Raw genomic sequence first — 26,190 nt, 5'->3', positions numbered from 1 at the left:
AAAAATGCAAGTACATTTCAGCAGGTCATACTTACGCTGCAGGCTCTGACTGATGCAAAAGGTTCTCATAAACAGCTGCATCTGCATGTTCTTCGTGTTTTGGACAAATAAATGAATCTCGTTTCCGTCTCAGAAAATTTAAAAGATCACCATAACAGCAATATTCTGTAATGACCAGAGTGGGACCTGTAGATGCATGTAAGGTTTAGAAAGCTGGTGAGTATTGCTTTTAGAGCAGAAAACCTTACATAAAGCTAGCATTCAGTGAAGCACACAGACTGGACTATTAAAAAATCACACTGTCTAGCACTGTCTAGACTTGAAAAGTTACAGGAAAGTAACCCAGCATCTTCCCTTTCACAGATGAACAACTATGGTCCAGATAAAGATGTGTCCCAATTAACGTTCTGCCCCTCAATTGCATTGCATTGTATAAAAATTCAACAAATAAGTCTTTTTCTCTTTTTTCATGTGATAATGTTTCTGGCCAGACACATCTGTTTGATTTTGCTTGCTTCCTGAAGGAAGTTATTTGTTCCAAACATTAAGAGTAACTCAAGCTTCAAACATTAATCCTTTTGATTCACTTCTGTTTACAGTAGAACTTCACACTCCTTCAGTAATGTTTTGGAAATGATGTAGTGTTATATTCTGCAGTATAATAGGAAAAATCATTCAAACAGAACAGCCCACTGCAACAGAAAACTACATTGCACAAGGTTTTAGAATATTAAAATGAAATCAGAAAAGGAATCAAGTCATCTTCAGCATGGATATTTATAGATCAAGTATATGTCTTTTGAGTGAATGACTCCAGCTACAGACATTGAATATATAATTACACTGTGTGCTATTTCATCTCTAAGTTTACTCTGCACCATTATTTCCTAACCCCACTGGTTTATTTCCATTTTTCTGCAGTTCAAAATTATAGCTTTCACAATAGCAAAAGAAGTGTTTGTGGTGTGATTTCTTACAGACACCACATTTTTCTCCACTGAGAGAGACATGCATTCGGGCCAGTGAGTCAACTTAGTTGGATGCTTAAACAAAATTGTTTCATCCTATTTTTAAATAATTAATTGTAAGAAATGTTTTGCTCCTCTATATGAATTTTCACAGGTTCCTTTTCTTTGAAAAATGTGTAAGAAGCAATACCATCTTTCATATTAAAATGTATACAAATTAAAACCACACATTTTTATCATTCTCTATTGACACTTCAGAAGGTTTTGTAGCTGTAAGTTTTGTAGTTTTATTGTGCAGGAAAACAAACTTATGAAGTTAATACTAAATATGAAACATTATGGTTGTGCAATACATTCTTTGGCAAATTACTTTTCTCAACTTTCTGCTGCTTAGAATTTGTACTTTTAATGCTGCCTTAACAGATACATTTGCAGTTTAAACAGAAGGCTGGAAGACTAGACAAGACAAGCCTGTTGACTTCACCTTGAATACCAATAAGGAACCAGTTCTCATTAATGAGGAACAGTGTGGTGCAGGTAAAAATTTATACCATTCATTTTGTTATCTCTTAAGAAGAAAGCACCCAATGGTTCACATGAAAGAGAATAAAAGCAACCTTTCTCTTTAGCTGCAGCTACACTGGTCTTACTGCTGTTTTTACAGTAGTAGTTGAGCCTAAAATCTAGATTCAGTAAATGATAGGTGATAATCATTATAATCTGCAACTTGTCTAAGCATGAAATGTAAGATTTTAGGATGAAATTTATCATTTCTACACTTAAGAGTTGCACCTTGAATTCTTCCTCACAAAGTTCATCCTCCTGGCAATCAAAAAAGGACAGAAATAATCAATAATCTGCAGATAACCCCACCTCCAATAGTGCAAGCTCCAAGCAGATTCACAATATTAATGTGGTTTCCAAGGTAACTCAGCACTTTGAGCTCTGACATCAAGGCTTCTCTCTCCGTTAAATGGGCACTTGCTGCAAGGCGAAGCACAGCATTCAGCATGTAACACACCAACCAGGTGGAAGAGAGAAAACACAGCATAGTATACTAAAGCAACTTACTTTTCAACATCTTTACTGCTACTGTCATAGCAGCATCAGACTTGAATAAACCATAAGCAGTGGCTTCAACAACTTTCCCAAAAGCTCCAGCGCCAAGGGTTTTACCTAATAAAGCAAACAAAATACTGTAAGGACTTTGAGTACTTCTTCCTGTAGGGCCCAACATTTTACTTTATTATATCAAGGTAGCTATTGCAGACACGCCTGCTTGCCTTTTGTCCCAAGGAAAGAATAAGCAGTTATCAATATCTGCATTATTGTGCAACAACTTTGTGACAAAACCCCACTGTGTTTGACCAAAGTCTCACATGAGACCTGAAGGTTCCACCTTGTAGATGAAGTTAAATAAATCTAAACTAACCAAAACTCAAACGGTTTCTAGGAAATTCCCATTTGTGATCATAAGGAAGTTGTGTTGGATCTATGTAAACATAGTTGTTTCCATTTATTTCTTCAACAACTTTCCACTGAACTTCGTACTTGGGTTTCTGGAAAAGAAAGAGAATGGCTGTTACTAATGAAGACTCAACAAGTAGCTACAACACTTTTTTAATTCAGGCAAAGGGGCTTCTGATTTTACCTGCAAATATATGTACACCAGGATCATGACTATGATGCACATCAGTCCTGCAGCAACTCCAAATGCAGTTAGTAAAGGGGTGAAAAGGGTATGTGTACGGATTTGCTCTGAAAAGAAACAGAAAATTCTCCTAAAAATACTGAACAAGAAAAGCTAAATTAAAAAGATGCAAGTGAAAACCTTTCCTTGTCTCTTCTTTGTGAAATACAGTTTGGGATTTTGACTTTCCTAGATGTGCTCCAGGTGTATCAGAATGTCCTTCCTGAATGACCTGTGGGAGATGGAGCTGGCACAGAAACCATGCAGTTTGATGCCTTTGGAGTCTCAGCTTCATTAATTCAGAAGGTTTGGCACACAGAACAGTAAATGCAAGGGGTTTGCATGATCTCAGTCAAGTTAGGTTAAAGAAAGAAGCTTTTATCTGAAGTCCCAAATTCTTTTCTTCCCCTTTGCCCCCCACCTAAGTATGATCACTACAGCACACCCTTTACAAGGAGAGGTTGTGGCAAGTAGCAAAGAAATACCATTCTACTACAATCCATCTACCCCAAATCTGGCGTATTTGTTTGTATGTTATATCTGGGTGTAACAGAAAAGACAAAAGAAGCAGAACATTTGGTTTTGCAAAGAAGAGCACAGCTTTACAAACACATTTCAAATCATCTATGTTCTAGTGGGTTTTTCTTCTCCCCCACAAACCTACAAATACCACTACAAAACTCATAAGCCCTTTTGCAGTATGTTGTTGTTACTTCTTTTATAGCAGCAGGACACTTAGGCTCCAGGCAACTTGGGGACTGCATTTTTCCTGAGACATTGTAAAAACCTAAAATAAAGTGCAATCTTTCTTTGAAAAAAGAAATGATGGCCTAAATAGTCAAAGCAGAAAAACAAGAAAACAGAAGGGAGAGAGAGGGGAAAAGCCAGGGCAATGCTGTAGGTGGTTTTCCTCTGTGCTGCAAAGACAGAAGAAACCCACCTACCTACTGCACTGCAGAACAGGTGCCATAAAAAGGCAGTACTAAAATAGTCATTGAAAAATTAAAGCAAGACTTTGACAGACAGAACATGCAACATACTATGTTATCATGTGCACAGTACTGTGAACCTTCTTACAGTTAAACCACTTAAAATCCTTTTTCATAAAGAGCCGCACACTACCAATGTTTTGTGGCCATTACCTTTAATAGCAAAGTTGAAGAAAGCAGAGCTCCTGTCCCCATTGCTGGAGGCCTCACAGCACACGGTGCCGGTGCTCCTGAACATGCTGGCATTAATGGTGCTTTCAACCAGGATTCGTTCAAATGACGGTGATGATGAATTTGTGTAACCAATTTTGACATCCATGGGGGATATTGTTGGTGAATCAAAACACCTGGAGAAACAATACTGACAGTTACCTGCCACAGATTGCTACCTGAAATGCCAGACCCACAGAGAACTGAACAACTCTGGTCAACAAATGGATTCAGCTGAAACAGCCTACTCATGGTGTCTCATAGTCTTTTATGTAGTGGGAGAAATGGATACATACACTTAGCCTGGCCCAACTGGAGACCATGATGAGTGAGAATCTCGGGTTTTTGCTGGAGACCATGTCTTTTGGTTAGACATACCTAAGTCTGTAACTTCTCTATGGGTTTTATACCATAAGACATACATTTTCAATTTCATTGTCAAGCAGTTGTGGTCTATTACACACTTCTGAAAATGTTCCCCAAGCATCATCTTATTACAGCACAAGAGAAGTCCATGATATACACAAACTCCATTAAGCTTATATGCAGGCAGAAAATAGCCAGTTCTTTTCTCTCAAGATGTTGCTTCTCCTTCATATGTCACGTATTTACTACATGAGCACACATTTAAAATAGTACCTTTTAAAAAGGTACTATTTTAAACTATTAAGGGAATAACAATTATTTTAGACATAAAACAAATTACAGTGGTGGGAAGGAGATGCGTTACTTGCTAGTATGGTATCTATAATCATGGGGGAAGTCAAGCAAAACCTTAAAACTTGCTTCACAAATGCTCACTCATTTTACAGTGAAACTCTACAATCTTCGTATAAACACCTGGTCTTAAGAACATCCAACTTCTTTCATAACAACACTGTACTTGTTTACTTGTCATATGTTTCATGTGAACAGAAATCTAATTACATTATGTCTGGAAAAATTACTTAATTACACAATAAAACGAATTATAACAGCCATATTTGTGAGCGATTCTGTGTTTGCCATTCTGTGAAATTGCATATAGAACATGTGTCATTTGGGGCCAAGCTGATAAAAGCCATAGCTAGCTTGCAGCAGAAACTTTGGCTTTTACTTTGCACAGCATAAAGTGTTGGTTATTCCCCTTTCAAGGACAGAATATAAAAGAGAAAATTAAATGTATTCCTGCCTTCTCACAATATACTGCAAATACTGCAATGCCAAAAGGGATGAGAACCACAATACAACATTTGAATGTAACTATTACCAAGTCATTCCATGTTCTTAATTTGTAATTAGTAATTGCATATGTTGCACCTAAAACAACCTTTGGAGACTCTTGTTTACTTAACTTACCTTTGCTCAGTTCCTGGGCAAAAATACCAGTATATGGTAGGGGCTGGGAATCCAGCTGCTACACACTGGAGAACACCATTGCTAAGTATATCCAGAGTGAGAATCTCAGGTTTTGCTGCAATAAAGAAAAACAATAGTCATCCACTACTCACACCAGCAGCCTGTGAACCTCATAATCCATGGAATCACTCAGGTGAGCAAGACCTTCTTATTCTCAAGGATGTCTGGGTCTGACCTGCAAAAATCTAACCTCTGTGAAAATATTAGTTCTTACACTGAATGCTTGGGCTGGACATTAGAAGAATGCCTCATCTCCCCATAGCATTTGATTTGATAAAAAATCCTAGACCATCAAACTCAAGAGCTTAAACAACCCAAAGAAGTGTATGCTTGGAACAACAGTAAAGTTCCCATTTCTGCACACCATGACTTTACCCATCTGTAGAAAGGACAGTTTCTTCCCAGTTAAAAGCCTACTAAATCTGTCAAACCACATCCCTCTTGAATCTATGCTGTGTATTCAGTATTACCACTGCATCCAGGAAAGGAACTACAATGCAAGGCAACCATCCAGACCTCCTGACAGAGGACACACACCCCTCTAACATACTGAACTGCCCAACTGCCTGATTCTCTGGAACATTGCAGGTAGAGGAAGCCAACACTTGGCTGAATGTATTAGCTTTCCAAATGAGAATTGGTGATTGCTCTGGTAGTTTAGAAAACAATTAATCCAATCAATGCCTTCTGTTACATCCTGCACAGGAGTTAGTCCTGCAGTTGGTTTAGGAGCTCCTGTTTCAAGTATGGCAGGAAACCAGCGCAGTCACTTGGACTTCAGAGTCAGTAGTCCAATGTCATAGGCTTCAGCCAAGAGTACCACCAACACAGTAAAGGTTTTTTCCCTGATGCAACTGCAATTAGTGACCTTACTTCCCTTAACAACCTTAGCTTCCTTGCAAAATCACCTAAACAGAAGTGAACTAAAGAAACTATGAAAGACCACATTGCAATGATTCCACTAACCCAATAGATACAAGTTAAGAGCCTATTATCAGTTAATATGGCTTTACAGAAATGTAAGCTGAACTCCTAATTCTAGAAAGTAGTATAGCTGTGCAGACTGCAGTGGGAAAACATAGATTTATTTCAGATAAAAGTAATGTATGGAGACTGCACAGTGTTAGTTTTTAATGAGTATTCTACTCTCTGATTAAATTGGAGTCAACAAAGCACACGTATATTCTCAATCACATACCACCTCCTCGTGACTCATGTTACAGGAACCGAATGTTCTTTCATTTCTAAATCCGCATGTTGTGTTTTATGCAAAACACCAAGAACCAAACATTGTTGCAAAATGTTGAGACTGATTTTCAGCATTACTCATTTGGTGAGGAACTTTCTGAGACCACACAGCATCTCACCCAGCCTCAGTGCTCACATAACACATGTAATTCACATTTCTGATATTCCAGTCAAAATGGTTGGATTGTGAAATTGTAATTAGCGAAACTACAACCCATGTGCTATTTGTTTAGATATATGCTGTGGTTTAGGCAACATTACAGCACAATGTAACTCATGAAATGAGAGAACTGAGAAGTCAAATATAAGAGGCATCTGTGCATTAAGCCCTGGAAAAAATACTGTGCCAGAGTTGGTCTGCATGTAACACCTGAAGCTGAGTGAGGGAAACTAAAATGCCCATATTAGTTAGGCTCTTTCCACTGTAAAACCTAGTGCAATAAAAGCCTGTCTATGTGGCCACAGTCCACATGGACTCATCCTGCAAGAGTGAGGAGATGAGAGGCTATGCAGACCAGACAGAGGGGTCCAGCCTTGGTACTACAGGAAGCTGAGCAGCAGCAGCCTCTGAGAAGTGCTGACCTAAGATCAGTTCTGCCTGTCATGTACCTAGTGAAGCATTTTGATGTGGCAATTAGCATGATCAGCCTCTCCCCACCAGCACTGAGGGCTCCCAAGCCTCCCTGGCTCAGAAATATTAAAGGATGCATTTCACTTGAGGCAGCAAAGAGCCCCTTGCACCAGTACTCAAGGGGACTGAGACAGCTGCTACTGCAATCCCCACTGGCTGCTCCTTTGCCAACTCAGGCCATGCATCTCAGCAGCTGCACTCCTTTCTGGCAGCCAGAGCGCCTTCCTCAACCACCAGTGTAGGCACTTCAGGGGATGCTGGAGCAAAGATGGGCTGGCTTTTGCAAACAGATGCCAAGCTGTCACCACGCATCTTCCTTGTAAAAGGGATTTTACTGTGCTAAGATTTTATGACTTGCACTGCCTAACTACCACTCCTGCTATCAGACTCCTAATGACTAGATGTTGCTAACTGTTCTGACTTTAACCCCTTAAATATTTAACATTTTATTACATTGCTCAGCATATATACATACTGTCTTCTCTAATAACACATTAAATGTCTTAAACTTCTAATTTCACTAAGTTTATTAATTGCTTTTCAACTTTTACTGATGTTGATTCTGAATATATCAATCTACTTATAAGAGGTCACTCCTATTTTATTTCAATGCTCTGTATAATGGAATTCTGCATTCAATTGCTTTCTATTGCCAGTTTCCCTTCCTTCATTGTTAATGAAGTAAATGTCTACAAAGTACCACTTAATAGGTATTGTCAGTCATCCCAGACAAAAAGAGAGGTTTTTTTCTGCTGGAGCTACATTTTCTCGATTGTAACAAATCTTTTCACAATATCATGGTGATTCCTCATTGTTCACTGCATAGCTCAATGACAAGAAAACAACTGAGCATGTCTTCATGGCATCTATAACACCATGACCAGTTTTCTCTTTGCAGCAGGAGCCCTAACTGCATAGATAATGTTTTGTTGACTATAATTAAGCTGAGATATTATTTTGCACTAAATTCAGTTACTAGTTGGAAGATCCCTCTGCTAATTGCTAGATACCATACCTTGCCACTCTGGAGATTTCTACAGTTTCTTAATTGTAATTGAATACAGTATGCTGCTTGACAAGCTATAATTTTCTTTCTGACTCCTAATTTTAGATCTGCTTACCTCTATACATTTATTATTAATTACTACACTATTTTAAAAGCAATTTAGTATTGTTTCAGATTAGCATATGCAATTGCTAAATATGTTTAAATCCAAGCCAAGTACTTCTGCACTGGGTTTTTCATGCCTTTTAGGAAATGCTTCAGCATCGTTATTTGTTTACATGAAGACATTCTCCTGATTATGAATATGTTTTACCTGTTTGGTTATTTTCTGCTGATTACATGCCCAAGCCAGACATGTAAACATCATGAGCTATATCTAAGCAATTTATGAAAAATCCCTGACAACAATGTTAGATGAGGACACATCATTAGATCAGGATCTGACCCACCCACACACGACTCACCTTTGGCAGTCACTCTGCTATGCCAAATAATATGGTATATTGTCATGCAGTTTGTGTGTTTCACAGCTAAATGATTAGCATTTTACAAGCCCGTGAGAACCCCTTTTGTAGGGGCTGTTGTTGTTAAAAACAACCTCTAGAAAGACCAATCTTTTAATCTCTCTTTTTCAAAATGAAACAAATGTTTACAGGAGCTTAGTCAAAATGCCAAAAGAAACTTTTTGAGTTAAGTGCATCAAATCCAATTGCTTCAGCCATGGCTGCAATCTACCCAGGGCCATAGTGCATGACAGCATGAGCTCTGTGAGACTGCTTAAGTGTCCTCATTGCATCCCAAGCCTGAGCTTGCTATTTACATGACCAGTAGTTGAAGAAAGAAGCAAACAAACTTGATGGTTGTATGGACAAGCCATTCAAAAGAACAAAAGTGTCTATGCTCCCTCTTGCCTTGTCCATTCTGGTCTCTATTCCCTTCCTGGTCTGGTTTCCTACCCATGAGCCACAGGGATTTTCAGCTTTTACTAAGTAGCACATGCCTCAAAAGCAGCAACATGAAGATCTGAGTTGAGAACTGACGCCTGATGATGCCAAGTCTGAGATAGTGGTTTTTTAGTTCTTGTGCCCAGACTATAGGCAACCTGCAATTTCTCACATTCTTTCAGAGAAATTACAACTTCTGGCTCAATATTTCGCTCCATTAATCTTTTAAACACTAGAATTATCCCTCATGACTGTGACCCACGCTCACTCACTGAGATAAAGGACATCTGTGATCACCAGTACCCTTATCTCAGAAACCCAATCTAGGAAACATAGAAGGCACAATGCAAGGGTCAACATTCATAGATGAAGAAAGAAATACCAAGTTCTGAAAGGAGCCCAAGTGACATTTCTAGATCCAAACTATGTCGTTGCTAATAGAGATATTACAAATGTTGATCTTCAATGATAAACAAGAAGAATTCAGAAATTAACAGCAAGGACTTGATGCATTTGTGGAAGTCTTGACAATCCTCTGCATAAAACTATGGCAGAAAAAGGACACATTGCTGCTAAAGCATAGCAGCAACAGAAAAGTGCATTTGTAGGACATTCACTTGCTTTCGATATGGTTCCTCTTGCTGGGCTCAAAGTCTCTCTTGGTTTAATTTTCCTTAAGCTTGGCCTTTAGCAGCAGCCAATATTTGTCAGCTGAGCGCATGAAATGCTCTAAGAGGATGGCTCCGCTAAGAGCAGGGCGTTCTGAAGGTTTCATTGAATTAATTTTGAAGTTTAGCTTTTGTCTTGAAGAATGCTATTTGGAACTGAGGCCAGTGCTCAGTCTTAATAAGCATGTCCCAGAGATGACAACAAACACATTTGTAAAGCTATGCAGATTTCTCTAAAACAATGGTGATTTATACTATTATACAGAAGTATTTAGATGCCAGAAGGCATCTAAATGTGAGTAATTCTCCTGACAAGCTTTCAAACTCTGCATCCAACTCAAACAAATTAAGGACAATTAAAAGCTTAACTTGGTTGCCAAAAATGCAAATTATAATCCCTGTGTATCGTGTTCCACCTCAAATTATAGAAGGTTTATGATACATACTTATTTTTGAGATCATGTTTCCAGGTGCTGCAGGTTTTTTTCTGTATAAACAACCTAGCTGCTCTCTGGTAATCTCTGGAATACATTTGCTAGAATATAAGGTCATGCTGGATAGTAGGTGGATTTGTGTGAGTACTCTGCACTTTTATATCTTGACATTTAGTTTTCCAGCATGTGCTTCACTTCAGAAAGCCTCTCATATGCTGAACCACACTGTGACATCTTGTGCATACATTATGTTGTATAAAATACAATGACTATGATAATGAAATATTTCAGACTGTTCACTTTACTTACTTTTCACATAGACATTAAATGTTACAGAGGAGCTGGCATCAGAGTTGGACACAAAAAATGTGTAAATGCCTCCTTCTGTTCCTTTTAGTCGTGTAAGGTGAAGTTCACTTGTGTAACTGCAAAGAAAAAATTTAAGCATTACTAAGACACACAACTTGCTCTGAACAGGCAATTGCTGCATGGAAAATAAGGAGAGAATTTTCTGCAGACATCATCCTTGCAAACACTCTTATCTTACACTATGATTGCCATTGCACTTCCAACAGCCAGAAGTTTTGCCACTTCTAACACCCAGATGTGTGCCTGGGTGGCAGCTGAGCCTCAGGCTCAGACCATGCATGCATCAAAACCTGCTCCTCTTCACACTGAGGAAGGAACACAGATTCACAACCTAGGCCACATGTTCTAGGTGCTTCGCTGGAGTTTTAGAAGGCAGGGGATCAGGAGAGAACAGCACCCAGCAGAAACAAAAGCATCAGCTTTTTTCCAGAGCACTGGGTTCTGCTGTGGAAGTGAAGGGAGTTTCTGCACATAACCAACCTTAATTCTCTTTTTTGCTTATTGGACAGGAATGTAGGTGAGTTGTGAGTAAACAGCATGTTGGTTCTCAGATGGTGCGGTTAGCTCGATGCTATTCCAAATGTAGGTCGGCAGACTGTACCAGTTACTGTGGCAAGCCACACGTGCTACATCTTTTATAGTCACAATTTTCTCACCATCTCCACTTTCCTCTTTCCAGAGCAGACTCTAGTGTGCTGTTCCAGAGTGAAATCGACACTACAGCCATGCATATTACCTGTTATTGCCCACGGTCTTGAACTTGACATCATGGTCTGAGGAATTCTGTAATGTTTCATTCATGTACATCCAGACTTCTTCCTTTGGTTTTGGATATGCCTCATATTCAACTGTTAAGTTTCCATTTTGTCCTGCATTTATATCTATTGTGGTATTCATTGTTGCAAACAAACGGACAAATCCTTTAGCTGACAGTTGTAAGAGGAAAAGAAAAACAATTTCAGGGTCATTTAGAATTTTGTGAGTACTCTAACCACACTCAGATGACCTCAAGACCAGTGATCAAACATCCAAGTGTGAAACAGGAGACTTTATCTGCAAAGTAGTACTTAAACCCTCACCTGCCAAAACCAACACTACTAGCTACGGATAGCATGAGGCACAGAACTTAAAGCAGCCTTGAGTACCTTAGCACAAATAATTCCATCTTCTGGTGACAAATGCCTTCTAATGCATTTTTAAAGATGCAAGCATGTGTTTGATTCTACTCAGGTATTTCTATTTTTCAAAAAATTTGACTTGCTAACATTCTGGTGTGAGAGAAATGTTATGAAACAAGCAAACTAAAATAACTTATTACAGTATACTAGAGTATTAAAGGTTTCTTTGTCAAGTATAATTAAGAACATTATAAATGAAGCTATTAAAAGCTTCAGTAATTAGAGAAAAATGTGCTAAGTCCACAGGCCTGGATACCAATCATCTTAAACTAAGGCATTTCTGTACATCTGCTGCTGGGTCTTAATCTTCCATTTGGCAGATATCATTTATCACTACACAGTTCCGTTCCAAAATATCAAGTCTAACAACATCCTTGCTGTAGTGGTTTTAATTTCATTAATAAACTCATCACATTGAGGATTCACTTTGAAAAGACAAGTTTTTCAGTCCTATTACAGAAATTCATATGGGAATCATCAGTTTGACAGGCAGATTGCAATTACAAGGAAACACATTTACTGAGAGCTTGAATTTAGACCTAAAGTCAATCTCAGATCCCTGCTTCTTCCCACTTTCTAGTAATCAAACTGCTGTGGCCAGCTGGGCACCCGAGCTTGGGAAAACCAGAGCCAGTAGGGCTTGGTGAAAGCATATGGATCTGCCAGAGTGCTTGACAGATGTTTGAAGAAGAAAGGATGAAGTAAATTCACAGCAGGCAGGTATGCTCTAAAATGGTCTCCACCATCAGAAAAGAAGAAAATATTTCAAATCTGGCAACTGAAGGTTTGCAGTTCCTTTGCAGTGATTTTTTCAGTTCTCTGTATTAACACAGGATTACCTATGCCAGCTTTTTTCTAAATCAGACCCAACTCCCTTCAAATAAAATTTTATTATAATGATATCAGTGCCTGTAATGAAGTTCTAGCACCTTCTAGACTTAAAAAATTACCTGTTAGAAAAAGCAATTAGGAATTTTACAAAAAATACACATTATTTCTTGTAAAACTTTTGGCTAATGTCAAAGCCACAGTGATTTAGCATCTATTGCGATCCCAGATTTCTCTCTATGTACACACCATACACCACTTCCCAGGACCTTGGGAGCTGGCACACTTCAGGTAAATATAGTCAGTTTGACAATAAATGGTGAAAGGTATCCAGAAGTTGGAGATTATTTAAGTTAAATTTGAGAGGGTGGAGAGAGAAAACTATCTCAGAAAGGAAAGATTCCACCTTTTCTCTGACATTTTTATTAAATACAAACTTTGTATATTACTGAACAAAAATTTTATTTCCTACTTTTTATAATGCCATGCTTTATTTTAAACCCCAGACTTTCCAAAGTCAATCCTTTTTAAAGCTACATTTGCATATGTAGTAGTACTAAGAATTTCTGTAGTGAAGAACTTCCCTCCTCTTATAATAAAAGCTTTCATACTGATCCCCTTGGGGAGAAGATTTTCTTTCATACTTCACACTGTTTCACTCTTTTACATATGAATGCAGTCTCTCCTGTGAAAAAAGGAGGAAAACATCCCTTTCATTGTGAGCCCTACCCCCTCAATTGGCACAGCAAGGTTAAGGGCATGCAAACTTCTGCCTGTTTGCTGAAGATCTGACCCACACAGGTCAAACACTTCTGTTTTCTTTACGTTACTAGGGAAAGCAAAACAAGCAGTGTGGCTGGAGTGCATGTCTGTGCAACAGAAAAACGGATTTGAAAAGGAAAAAAAAGAATCCAGGGCAACACTTCCCTTAGTTACTACACCCTTGAATGGAACTGAAACAGTTGTAGCAACTACACAGACCAGAATGATCTTATTATCTATATCAATATGTCCTTAATTGTACTCAATTTATCAAATGAGCAGGTTTCAGCAGCTTGAAAATTCAAAAGGCACTGTGTGTCACCCAAGTTAATATATAGCAGACTCTAAGCACATCTGTTATTGAACAAGAGGAGGAAAGGAGTTTGCTCACTGTTTAGGGACACAATCCAAAACATGTAGCAGTGATGGATAGTGGGTTTAACAAGAGGATGACCTCCGGAAAAAATTCTTGCTGTCTTTGTGCACCACAATGTTGCTCACAGCATTATTTTATATAGAGGTATAAATACAGATTCTACATAAAAAACATTGACATGTCAGTGAGATTCCCCATCTTGGAAGGCAGGTACTGAAGATGTGCTTTGCACTTTTGCTGCCAAATTACTTGGGCATAGGGACAGTATCAGGAGCAGGTAAATTAGTTGCTTTGTTAAAACTGGTTTAAATTTTAGATTAAACCAGGAAGGATGAGACAAGTCAGAGGGTCACAAACACTGCCAAGATGGTTGTTCTAGTATCACTTTCCAATAACAAGTGAAGGGTTATAGAAATTAAAGCAGTCATACACACCACAACTTCCTGAGCCATCCCATATTGCACCAGTCAGCAATAACCTTTACAGAAAACCAACTTAACTCACTGAGGTTTGGGAAAAGGAGAGAGAAGGAAGGGAAGACTCCCCAGTGTTCCCACTTTTCATCTCCTGCTCTTAGAAATGTTAAGATTTCTATAAGAAGTATTTACCTAGAGCTTTCAAGGTTACTGTGGCATTGGTTTTTCCAAAAGGGTTTTCTGCTTGGCATGTGAATTCTCCAGAATCATTAACTCCCACTGAACGGATGTTCAATGTTAATTTCCTTTCGTATCCATAATCACCCAAATTTCTGCTTTTGCTTGTAACAATCTGTCGGTAAAAAACAATTAACATCTAAAACACTGTGTGTGCATCATCTTTCCTAGATAAATTAAAAATAGAAGTAATTATAACTTTGCTATATTAATATTCATAACTTTAAACCGGAATAGTAAGCCAGCATAACAAACCTGTCACTAGAATCTCTCCATGCAAAACAAGTGTGTGATCAGCTGCCTTTGGGAGATAATGTCCTCTCTTAAGTCCTGTCTCCTTCCCTTCTTTTTTTTTTTTTCCTTTTCTCCTCAAGCTCCCTTCTAAGGCAAGAAGGTGGAGGGACATGGGGTGGAGTGAATTTGGGGCTATGCTCACCTGCCCCAAGAAAGCCAAATGGAGGAGAGCAACCCAAGACAAAAAGAACTAGACCTCTAGCTTCTTCCAATGTTTCCATTACCTGATGACAATGCTGTCGTGCCCAAGGTCAGACCCAGGTCATTCTGGCTGGATTTCCAATATTAAGATGAGTATTGGTGAGAGGATGAGTAAACAGCTGAAAGTTTTATGTGCACAAACAGCACTTCTAACTGTAGAGCTTGATACAAAATGATCACTGGGTCCTGACTTTCCTAACGCTCAGGAGCTGAAGCTCTAGTATGAAGTCATTGCATCTCAGAAGTGTGGTACACCCCTCAAATGGTGCCTGAAGTTCAGGAACTCTCTAATGGCTGCAATGCTTCCTGGTGAATGACAAGAGAGAATTTAAGGTCCTGGGGTTTCATTTTAGCTGTGTTGCTCTATGTTCCAAGGCCACAGCATCTCCTGATTGCAGGCATGCTGCAGAGAGCCCTACTGGCAGCAGGCTATACACAGCATCTTCCCTCTGGTACCCACTCTGATTCTTAGTCCACAGCAATACAAATTTATTAATCCTGAAGGAAAATGTAAACTTCATTCTCTTAAATATGTCATGATTCTATGCATATGCACAGAAAAAAGTAAATGCTTTGAGATGCTGACTTTAGTCTCTGTGGGAACATTCAGTATTGTTGGAAAGACTGATAAAATTTACACTGATTAAACCAATTGCAGACCTGGACTTGTTATGATTTTCTAATTGAATTGTTGTGATTCTTTGATGTTCTAAGAGCTTCTAGTAAAATTAAAGCTTCTCAATTCAATTTTGATTCCTCCTGACTTATAATAACCACAAGAGAAGTATATTCATTATAGATGTGCTTATAATAGCCAGTCTCCTAATTTTCCAAAGTGGTGAAAACTTCAGTCATACATGGAAAAAGCATTTTGGCTTTTTTTCTCTCATCTATTCAGGACAAAATGCAATTCTGAATCTACCTGAAGATTAAATTTATTCATTCTTTTTCAATACAAAATTTAATTTGATAGTATTTAAAAGACATCAGCTCATACTATTTAATAGAAAGTTCAGAAAAGTCAAACTTATTGGGAAACTACTTTCCTTGTGGCTTTTACATGTTAAATGAAAAGTTATAAAGCACAAAAAATGAATGGAAGGCCTCAATTTCATCAATCTGTAACACAGGAAAGGGAAGGGAATGAGAGAAGAAATTAAATTCTCAGATGAAGGTCCTGCACACAAACAAAAGAAGATCTGCATGTCCCAAGCCACCTTAATGTCATTTGGACCTTCTCAACATTCAGAGCTGTGGGGTGAGATTTCTGGAGCAGTGAGCACTTAGCAAGAACAGTTTTGCCAGAGCTGGTGGATTAGCTAAGCACAGCATGCCCAGCCCCAGGGAACAGGACTCCCGTTTGTTATGTGCCTGAGGAGATGTGATTTATCCAAATATCACAGGAGTCTTCCATATACATGGGCTGAGAATTATGTATTCTGGTCACTAACATTAGCAGTAAAAGATCAGTCAATTAGCATGGGAAAATATATGGTAGGAGTTACTAAAAAGTCTTCACAAGGGCTTTTAATTAATTTAAATTTCAAGATATACCCAGAAGATCAAGAAGCGTTCTCAAGAACAACCCAATGCCTGCTGCTCATTTCAAAGGCACAGCTGGCAGCACACTGGCTTACCAGGGAAGGGGAACTCTCTGCCCCTTTTCTGCAGAATAGTTGCACTGCCAGTATCAAACTCCTGGAGCACTGAGCCTCTCAATAATTTGATTTGGTGATGCCAGTCAGTAACTTCATCTATCTCTGGCAGACAGAAGCCAGTTCACTGGTTCATTTTTCAGAGCTTTTTCAGTTAGTGAGGCACACCATGTAATTTAAATGAATTAATCATTCCTATGAATGCCTACTACTATTCCTGTCACGCACAACCCCTTGCTAATTAGCAGGTATTTTACTGTTAATGATAACAACTAGAATATGTAATTTGCAGTCCATGTGTTGATATTTGCAGCTCCCATTGATTGCAATGTGATGTGTAGGCACTCCACGCTTCCGTATTTAGGAAGCCCAACAGAGGTCACCTAAACTTCACATTGAAGAGCCTAACTTTAATTTATTTTTGGGAAGAGAAATCCATGCAGATGTTTGTCCTCCCAGCCATCCTCAAGGGCACAGGACAGCTGTTACCCTCTCACCAGTCTGTGGGATACTGAATCTTTGTAAATGCAACAAATCCAAATCAACACAGCATCAGGTAGCCAAGCCAAGCATGTGAATGTCTACAGAGAGTCTGTGTACTGTGCTGAGTCACACATGATACATGAATTAAAGGAACTTACCCCACTTTTGTGAGAAATCCAACTAGCTTGTACACTGCTATCCACATCTGTGATTATGCATGTAACTTCAAATTCTTCCCCTTCTTTGAGAAGCTCATAGCTTTTTGATAAGGTGATGACAGGAAGAGTTTTGTGAACTGGAAAACAATTTGGAAGTTTATTACTTTTCATTAGTCTCAGCTCTTCCGGGGGGGATACAAATCAACAGTCATTAATTAACTTTCCAATAAAATAAAGGCTCTGAGATGTATTAAAATTTTTTAACATATTACACGGTTGTTCCTTTACAACAAGCACATTTTTACTTCATCCTTGCTTCAAATTACACTTAGAAGTTAGATAATACTTGTTAGAGCATAGCAACTTCCATGAAGAAACCTGAATGATGTTGAACCATCAATGAGACAATTAATTTTGTGACAGTGATTAAAAAGCAGCACTCTGGAACTGAAAATACATTGAGGATCAGTCACTGAAGAACAGCAGGCCAGCACTAACTCTGGATTTTAATTACAAAACATTGCAGCCAACAGAAAGTACTGTCAGACAGGTCCCTGAAAAGCTCCTGATGGACAACCTAAGAAGGACTTCTGCACACCTGTGTCTGAAAGCACCACAACCTCTGATAACAGTGGTGGCTCACAGTTTGTCACCCAAGAAGCAGGTGGTGACATGCAGACATGGGGCAGCTGTACCCTGTTCTGCTTCAGGATGTCTTCTGTCAACAGCCAGGTGAATCTGAGGACTATGTGTCTCCTGCCTGTGTAAAGCTCTTCAGTTCTTCCTCTGTTCCCTTCATGGTTTGTTTTTCTATTTTCTTCATCCTTTCTTCAATTTTTCCTCTTTTATTACACTCCAGTTAACTTCACTCTAGGGATTTTACATAGGAAGACAAACTGTGAATGTAGCATGTATCAGACAAGGTCTTCCAGACTCTCTTTCTGCCTCTGACAAAACTTTTGTAGTTATCTTAGGTAAATTGTACAAAACTTAGGAGAAGCCCATGCCTCTCAGCCATTTGTACTTTAACAATAATGTTTTCCTCATGTTGCTGTAAGAAGCAACAGAAGAGAACAAAGAAACATGTTTGCTCTCTTCAGATATAAAGGCTCACACAAAATCCCCCTCAGCACTCAGCAGTACCCAAGTGACAGGAGGATGTCAGTGCAGAAGGCATTCTGTGTTCTCATCTGCCAGAAATGTCTCTGGACATCCAAAAAAAAGCCCCAAGTCCATAAAGCCCCTCATTGTTTGGAGAAGGGCTGTCCATAAACACTCCCTGTGCTATCATATCTATTGTGCATCTGAGTACTCCTGCAGAACTCCCTGTTTCCCAGATGCCTCTTCAAGTTTTCTGTATCAGAAGCTCACATCTGAAGGTCTGAGTGCCATGGTTATAAATACAAAAACATTACCAACCAAAGCATCTCCAACGCATTTAAATGTTGAGCCAAGGTGAAAGTAGTTTTCCTTGATAAACTCAGTAAAGACCAAATACTACAGCACAGTAATTACAATACTGAGGATAACAATGCTGAATTTCCAAATCATCAGAAAAAAAAAAGAAAAAGTTATTACAGACAGCAAACTCCACACTTGTGATGGTCCTCACTCCTCAACCTCTTGTTCCACCTCCAAATAGAACAGGCAGGTCACACAGGCCCTGCCATGGAGCAGACACCAGCATGTGTGTGCCCGCAGCACGCCACAGGGCAGCCCTCCTTCACCAGCACAAGGGACGTGCTGCTGCGGGCTGGCCTCACTCCCAGGCCCTGGCACGGTGCAGGCAGCGGGATGAGCACACCAGCCTGCTGGCCCGAGCTCTGCTCCCCCTCTTTCGGCAGCAGCCTCAGCTGCAGCAGAGGTGGCTTCATTCCAAGTGTCCAGAGCTACACGGAGAACAAACTCATTTACTCGCCCCTGAGGAAATGCCAAACCAGACTGGCTGGCTGAACTGTTCCCTCCACTTCTCTCCTGGGACCCAGCCCAGTTATGACACATGGGGTAAGTGTAGGTTCCAAACTGCCCAGACAAAACTGGCCTGTGAAGTCCAGAGATATCTGGCTTCTCTCCTACCCAAACCCACATAAGCACCCAACCTAGGGCATAGGTGTGGCAAGGTCAAGTGTGGGGTAGCATCAACAGGTTTGCCAAGCATAGTGCTGCATGTAGCAGCTCAGCCACAATGCACTCCTCATCATCGTCTATGCATACAGCTGCTGTTGTGACCATCTTCACTCAGCATCATGAAGACAAAGAGACCTTCTCCTTCCATAAGCTCTGCATGTCCACCAAATCCCTCTTCTTCAATGTCATCCATCAGTTCCTGCTACTGTCACTTGTGGGCAACAGACACAGGAGTCAGGCACCGAAATAATTTTGCCTCTGCAAACTTGTACAGACCTTAGGGTGCTGGTTTGCCCTCAGAATTAAACAGCATAATCAATGTTTCTTATAATGATGAAAAAAAACGCCTGGAAATCACCAGGAATATAAAATAAAGCTCATCATAGCCAAACCTTCTGGGCACAGCCACAAGCTAAGGGTAAGGGGATCAATCTGTGCCCAGACACAACTTGCCCAAAGTAAGTTTTCTGAGCTCACCACTTTGCTTTGGACAGCAGTGGGGTTTCATAGCCCTTCTCTACACCTCCTGGGAACCAGGTTCTCTAAAAGAAGGCAAAAATCCTTTGTTACCTGGTCTCACATTCAAGAAAATCTTCTCTGATATCTTCTCAACTCCATTATGCTTTGCCAAGCACTGGTAGCAGCCCTTGAATGACCTCTGTACGTTCTTTATAATAATGCCTTTCTGGGGATTGGGAATGAACGTCATATTTCTGGGGAGACGTCTGCCATCACATTTTTTCAGTGTGAAATTTGTAACATTTGGATCTGTTAGTGGACACACTAGCAGGATGTCACTGTCTTCTTTTCCATATATCAGAGAATCAACAAGGAAGAGAACATTTGGATCTGTGAAGAAACACAAAGATCTGTCAGACAAGCTGGCATGGGAACTTCTGATTACCCTAACTCTACGATTGGGCACTTCTCAAAGGAAGTTTTACTTTCAGCCAGTAAAACAGTATTGCCTAATTCATGTTTACCAAGGGACATAAAATTTTCTCCTAAAAGAGCAGCATGACAGGAGACATGCAGTAGCATTCAATACCAGATACACTAAAGAATCATGTGCACTAAAAATAATCTTACTACTTTTTTATTTGGAGATGGAGGGCATTTTTTGCCTTCTTTAGGTCCAAAATATCCCCACAACAGTAAACAGATTTTCACACACCACTAGAAGTAATTTGCTTTTAGCTAGTAGCAGGGCAGTAAGGTTTCATGCCCACGGGAGGATTTGAAAGAAATTTATGAGCAAATGGAAGTTGAAAAGCACCTAAATTATGGTTTTCACTTCTGTAAAATACATAATCTAAATGAACACACATTGCTACCAGAGGAAGCAGCAAACAACTTCTCTCTTTCTCTTTGCTCCCTGAACGCAGAGATTATTTTTAGCCTGCTTAGAAGAAAAACTGGACATACAAACAGCACATCTGATTGAAAAATAATCATGTAATCTTTCACAAGGTAATTTTCCTATAGCATTTCATCTCAGTCAACCACAGCACACAAACATATAGTACTTTAAACACTTCTACAACCAAAGTTGAATCCCATGATATGTCATGACCTTGAAATGCTAAGAAGCTGGCAAACACAAACATAAAGGAATGTGTAATGACAAACACTCTGTAAAAGTTTATTTGAGATTCTATCTGCCCTCTCTACAGAGTAGAATTGAATTAGAAAAACAAAAACAGAGAGAAAAGTTTTCTTTCTTTTTTGCAAACATGCTTACAACTTGAATGATTAGAGATCAACAAGCCATGACTTACCAAGGAAGACACAGAAAATTTGTTTAAGATGATGGACAATGTGCATTTGGTTTAAGACAAGAAGTGCCAGGCTGAAAATGAAGCCTGGAATGTTTATGTAAGCAATTCACTACATCAGGGGTTACTCATCACTGAATAGAGAAGTTACTGGCTGGTTTCTAGCCTAGCATGAGGATGTAGCTTTAGCTGAATTTGATATTACCACCCCAGAAGCCCCCACAAACTACAGGTTTTGAGGCATCAGTCTAGAATCAGAGGATGCAGACTACTAATAAATGAAAAAAAAATGAAATAATTTCTGATCAGAACCAAAATGTGACATTTTACACACAGAGATCTTAAAAGAAATGCTATGACTAGCTGTCACTTCTGAGCGGGAAGAGGATGGATTAAAAGTGTTCATCTAAATGTCCCTGCTAACAGACACAACTGATTGCTACTCAGTCCCCCTTTCTCCAGTATGGACAGAACCAAGATATCTTCATTAGGCAGAAAGCATGGCTTCCTGCAGCAACAACAACAAAAAATAAATTTTTGAAAATAGCAGGAACAAAGACCTGTTTCAATAACAGCTAACACTGCAGGCAAAGCCTTGACAGGCGCAAGAAGGATTGCTGAGGTGCTCCCCTTGCATCTTCAATCCCCATCTGGAAGGGAACAGCACAGTGAGAAGATATGAAAGGACTTCCTGTAGAGAATCCAGACACAAACAAGGCTGCTCATGGTCATGTTCTTCCTTTCATGGCCATCTTGGGTTGCCATGCCATCTTGTCCACCCCATGGACATCTTGGGTTGCACTTGCCTTCTGGGCACACTGCAGGTCTCCAACACAAGATATGATAGTGCTTATCAGTGCTTCTGTCTGAAAAGACTTGAGATCAAAATCAAGAGATTTTTCTCTTTTGTGCAGGAGTCTGAACTAGGCTTGCTTGGATCAGGAAAAAAATATGCTTTTATAGCTACAACACAGGTATTTTCTGCCAAAAGAGAAAGGTGAAGCTGGTACACATCCAGAGTGTCATTCTTCATTTCAACACTGTGTCATTCTTGGTCACAGAAACAGAAGAAATTTGGATTTAGTATGTTCAGAAGAACATAAGATATCAACAGATGCCACCATTTTTAGTATCACTATGTAGAATTGAGGTTCTTGGTCCTGTCCTCTCTTCACTCCCAACTTTACAAGGTGCTTGTGGCAACCCCACAAGCAGCAGAGCATATGGCAGCATCTTATAGGTGATATAAGATGTCACTAAACCACACCACCTAATGCAAAATGATGGTCAACTTCACAAACATTCTTATTTCACTGCCAGGAACTTGTTAAAAGTTAAGGTTGCGTGTTTTTCACACAACTGAGAAAAAAGATAATAACATGTTGCATAAGGGCCACACAACTTCACTGATGCTTTGGTAAGCATGCTCAAGAGAGCTGCCTGCAATCCTAAGCTGAAGAAGTCACTCATGCAATGGATGGCAAAAACATCACTATGATCATAGCAGTCTGAGATAATTACCATAACCTGCACAAAAAATATCAGGGGAGGTAAAGTGAAGATTGTTTACCACATATAGGTAACATAGAAATTAGATTTCCTTTAGTCACAGTTTCAGAGAAAAACAAAGTCAAGAAAACTTATCCACGGTAGCTGTATGGCTATTTGGAAAGCTCAGGAGCAGTTAAAGGAGCACCCTTTAAATTTTGTGGCCACTATGCCAGATATCTTCCCTCAAGAAAATAATCTTCACTGTGCTGTGCTGGTATCTCCCTGTCTTGGAGAACAACCTTGCAGTAATTCCTAAAGGATTAGCAGGGTTCAGAGGCGGGTCTTTGAGACAACCACTGTTGGTCAAGGAATGCTGTCTTCAAGAAAGTAGATGCCATAGGATGTTTTTCCATCAACAGGTTAGGAAGACCACCAAAGCTATGTGAAGGAGAAGCAAAATAACCATTTTCCTGGGAAAGTGCCAGGCATGGTAAACTGTGAGTTCAGCAGCAGCTGATGTAGACATAGATCAGCAGAGAAGAAATCTGAAGAAAACACTGCACAAAGTAATAATGGATTGAGAAATGTGTCAGACCATAAGCACTTTTTTTCCTGTCTGAGACATTTCTGATCAGTCACAAGGTAGATCAGAACCTGAAGGCAGAAGAATCATTGCTGTTTGCTGGCTTAGACCTGGGAGCAGACTCTCAAAAGACCAAATCCTTTAGGCTGACTGCCTTGGTAAATTAAAGGCTTGGGACCAAACTTTACATGATTTCATACTGATGGACGGCACAGAATTAAAAAGACATTTCTACATATTTCTTGCTTCTTCACTGTATAACTGACTCATAGAACAGAATCAGGTCACTTAGGTAGTGTCTAGAATGGGAGCTTGGATAAACTTTACCACAAAATTAAAGGGGATGTAAAGAGGAACTCATCCAGAACTTTGCGCTGCTGACAAAGGCCATTGCAAGCAAATCAAAGAATGAGGTTTCTTCCTACTGGACAGGGAGGAAGATTTCTTCTACCAGTGATCTCCCGCTGTACTTTAAATTCAGTCCATCCTCCAACATTATTGTCCTATTATTTCAGGAGTGGAGATGGAAGGGGGAGAGAGCGGAAGGGGAGGGGTGGGAAGCAAAAATAATACCTTCATTGATATTTACCTTTAACAAAAACATAATAGGAGGAGACAATACTCCCATTGCTTCTGCATGTGTATCTGCCTACATCTCTGACTGTTGCATTTTTGGTGTACCACTCTTTCTCACTGGAACTCCTTGCTTTTGCCGATGGGTCCGAGTTCTGGAAATTCCAAGTCACGTGTCTCTCCTCGTTGCATGTCAGCCTTAATTCTTCCCCTTTATTCACAACCCGTAAAGACTCTACAGTGGACAGTGCACCACCTGGGGAAAAAAAAAAGCACAAAACAGAATGTCTGTCAATACAACACTCTCTTTTTTTCTGCAGCAAAATTATTATTTATAGCTGTATATGTGCAACTAATATTTAGGGATTTATTTCTTAAAAATACTAAGTTGCAACAGCACTGTGCAATTCTACAGATGCCTTTTGGCTTGTAAGACTTTGGCACACAGAAAAAATAACCAGTGCAGGTGGAAACTGACCTCTAAAAAACCTTTGGAAACTAAAGTTTCAGATGCACCACTTTCTGCAGTGTTTTGGCTTTTGAATGGGAACAGACCCAAGCTATTTAAAAATTAAATTCAAGAACATATGAGTCTGATCCTACATGGCAGCACTTTTAATCATTCTTTGTCATTTACTCGTATGTTGCCAAGAACTAAAGTTTCCTTGCTCAACAGTTATCTTTTTATAACTGCTCTCTCATGTATTTAGATGCTCCACTCATGCTCTCGAATTAGAAGTGTCCATTAATGAAGGCATCAGTACATGATTTCCATACTTGTTTGTTTCTTTACGTGAAGTGCCAATTCAACATTTCTTACATAAAAAACCCATGGTTCCACTGAGGCACCAATGTCCCAGTCACCGAAGCTGCTCTAATTGACTATTTAGCTTTTTTTTTCACTGAACACGCCCTAACACAATGTTTCAAATATTCTCACAAAATAAACCTTTGTAAAATTAGCAGCACCAGTTCAGAGTTCCCAGCCACTTCCCAACTGTCTATACAGAGAAAGGAGCACAATTAGGCCTCCTTTGCTCTACTTTTAGGGCAAGATAATCAAGGGGTTGCTGAGTTAGCATACCCATGATCTGAAAGTCTTAGTGAGCCTACAAAAATGGAGTTCATAGTCAAAAATCCAGAGAAATTCTCACTGTTTCGGACCTACTTGAATATCAGAAGAACATATGGAAGTATTGAGGTAATCTTGCAGTAACAAACCCTTCCCCTTTCAGAGCAGCTCTTCAGTGCTACGAGTAATCCTTAGCTTACAATAACTGTGCTATTTGCTCATGTCACACAGTTGTACAAGACTGTACAACATCCACGTGTAGTAGCAGAGTCATGCCAGTGAAAATGCTACTTGCATACAAAAACACAGTCTGCAGCTCCATTCAGAGGCTGAATTTCCCTACCCACACAGATAACAACAGACGTTCAGGAAAAACAATCGGATGATTACTTGGGATGAGGTTATACACTCCAGACTTAATTCACTCATCTCACAGCTTTAGTTGTTCTTAAGGTATATACGGGATTAAGACCAGGTCAGGTAACTGCTCCTCTTCCTGACAAATCTGCCACAGAGTAGGAAGCAAAGGATGGCCAGACCACCTGCAGAGACTAATTACTTTGTTTGTAGTCTGAAAGGAGCCCTCCTTAGAATTAAAATTTATCAGTGTTAAACTCAACTGGCATTCATTCTTCCAGTGTCACCAAGCAATTTTCCACATGAGGTCCACTAATCTTGCATATATGCTTCCATGACTGAATGCATAAACAAACATCCTAGAAATAAAATTGCTAGAAAAAAGCAGAAAAAAGCAAATTTAATTTCAGATTTGCTACCTCAAAGTGCAAGTGTGTGTCTGAGCTGTGGTACAGTAGCTCAAACAAGAAGAGTCAAAGTCCAAGATCCCAGAAGAAAAGTACCAGCCAGCAGTGGAATGGTAAACAGGAAAGCTGGAAAAATCCTTTGCCCTGAGGCAAAGAGGTGCCTGTCAGCAGGCTTAGGCAAGAAGACCTCTAATTTTCAAACCCCTCAGATCAGAGCCAGGAACTTCTGGCATGTGACAAGAGAGAGGGCAAAGACCTCTGAGAAGGGCTCCTGAACAACCATGCAGGTTCTTCATGGGGACCTCTTTGAAAGACTACCCTGCTCACTCCCCACAGACCACAGGGCAGTTCAAGTGACAAATCGCATGGGCTGCATGGAACAGCAGAAGTGTGGTGTGGTGTAGCTATCCTGGCACCAGCTTAACAGACGAGTCAGGGAGGACTGAGAAAGCAGAAGATGTGGGAAACCTTCACTGTCATCACTCCATGCCTGCAGCCAGCACGGTCTCAGCTTGGGCCCTGCTAGGGAGGTGCTGGGCTGGGATGGCCCCCACTGCCCACAGCACAGTCCTGGGCAGGTCACACAGGCCCTGCCATGGAGCAGACACCAGCATGTGTGTGCCCGCAGCACGCCACAGGGCAGCCCTCCTTCACCAGCACAA

General features: G+C 39.9%; 1 protein-coding gene across 1 annotated transcript in view; it reads right to left on the bottom strand.

Moving 5' to 3' along the window:
* KIT (KIT proto-oncogene, receptor tyrosine kinase) overlaps positions 1-26,190 on the bottom strand; it is a 55,363-nt gene that overhangs the window by 13,226 nt on the left and 15,947 nt on the right. The window contains exons 2-14 of the mRNA XM_021530034.1: positions 23,709-23,948; positions 19,841-20,119; positions 17,144-17,280; positions 14,308-14,467; positions 11,292-11,481; positions 10,496-10,611; positions 5,196-5,310; positions 3,801-3,994; positions 2,620-2,726; positions 2,401-2,527; positions 2,040-2,144; positions 1,842-1,952; positions 36-186 (exon numbers count right to left, since the gene is read on the bottom strand). Coding sequence (XP_021385709.1) covers positions 36-186; positions 1,842-1,952; positions 2,040-2,144; positions 2,401-2,527; positions 2,620-2,726; positions 3,801-3,994; positions 5,196-5,310; positions 10,496-10,611; positions 11,292-11,481; positions 14,308-14,467; positions 17,144-17,280; positions 19,841-20,119; positions 23,709-23,948 — 2,032 coding nt within the window. The remainder of the gene's footprint in view (positions 1-35; positions 187-1,841; positions 1,953-2,039; positions 2,145-2,400; positions 2,528-2,619; positions 2,727-3,800; positions 3,995-5,195; positions 5,311-10,495; positions 10,612-11,291; positions 11,482-14,307; positions 14,468-17,143; positions 17,281-19,840; positions 20,120-23,708; positions 23,949-26,190) is intronic.

The sequence above is a fragment of the Lonchura striata genome, chromosome 4 (genome assembly GCF_046129695.1).
Source record: "Lonchura striata isolate bLonStr1 chromosome 4, bLonStr1.mat, whole genome shotgun sequence".
In the NCBI taxonomy this organism is placed as follows: Eukaryota; Metazoa; Chordata; class Aves; order Passeriformes; family Estrildidae; genus Lonchura; species Lonchura striata.
This window is presented reverse-complemented; position numbering and strand designations above follow the sequence as displayed.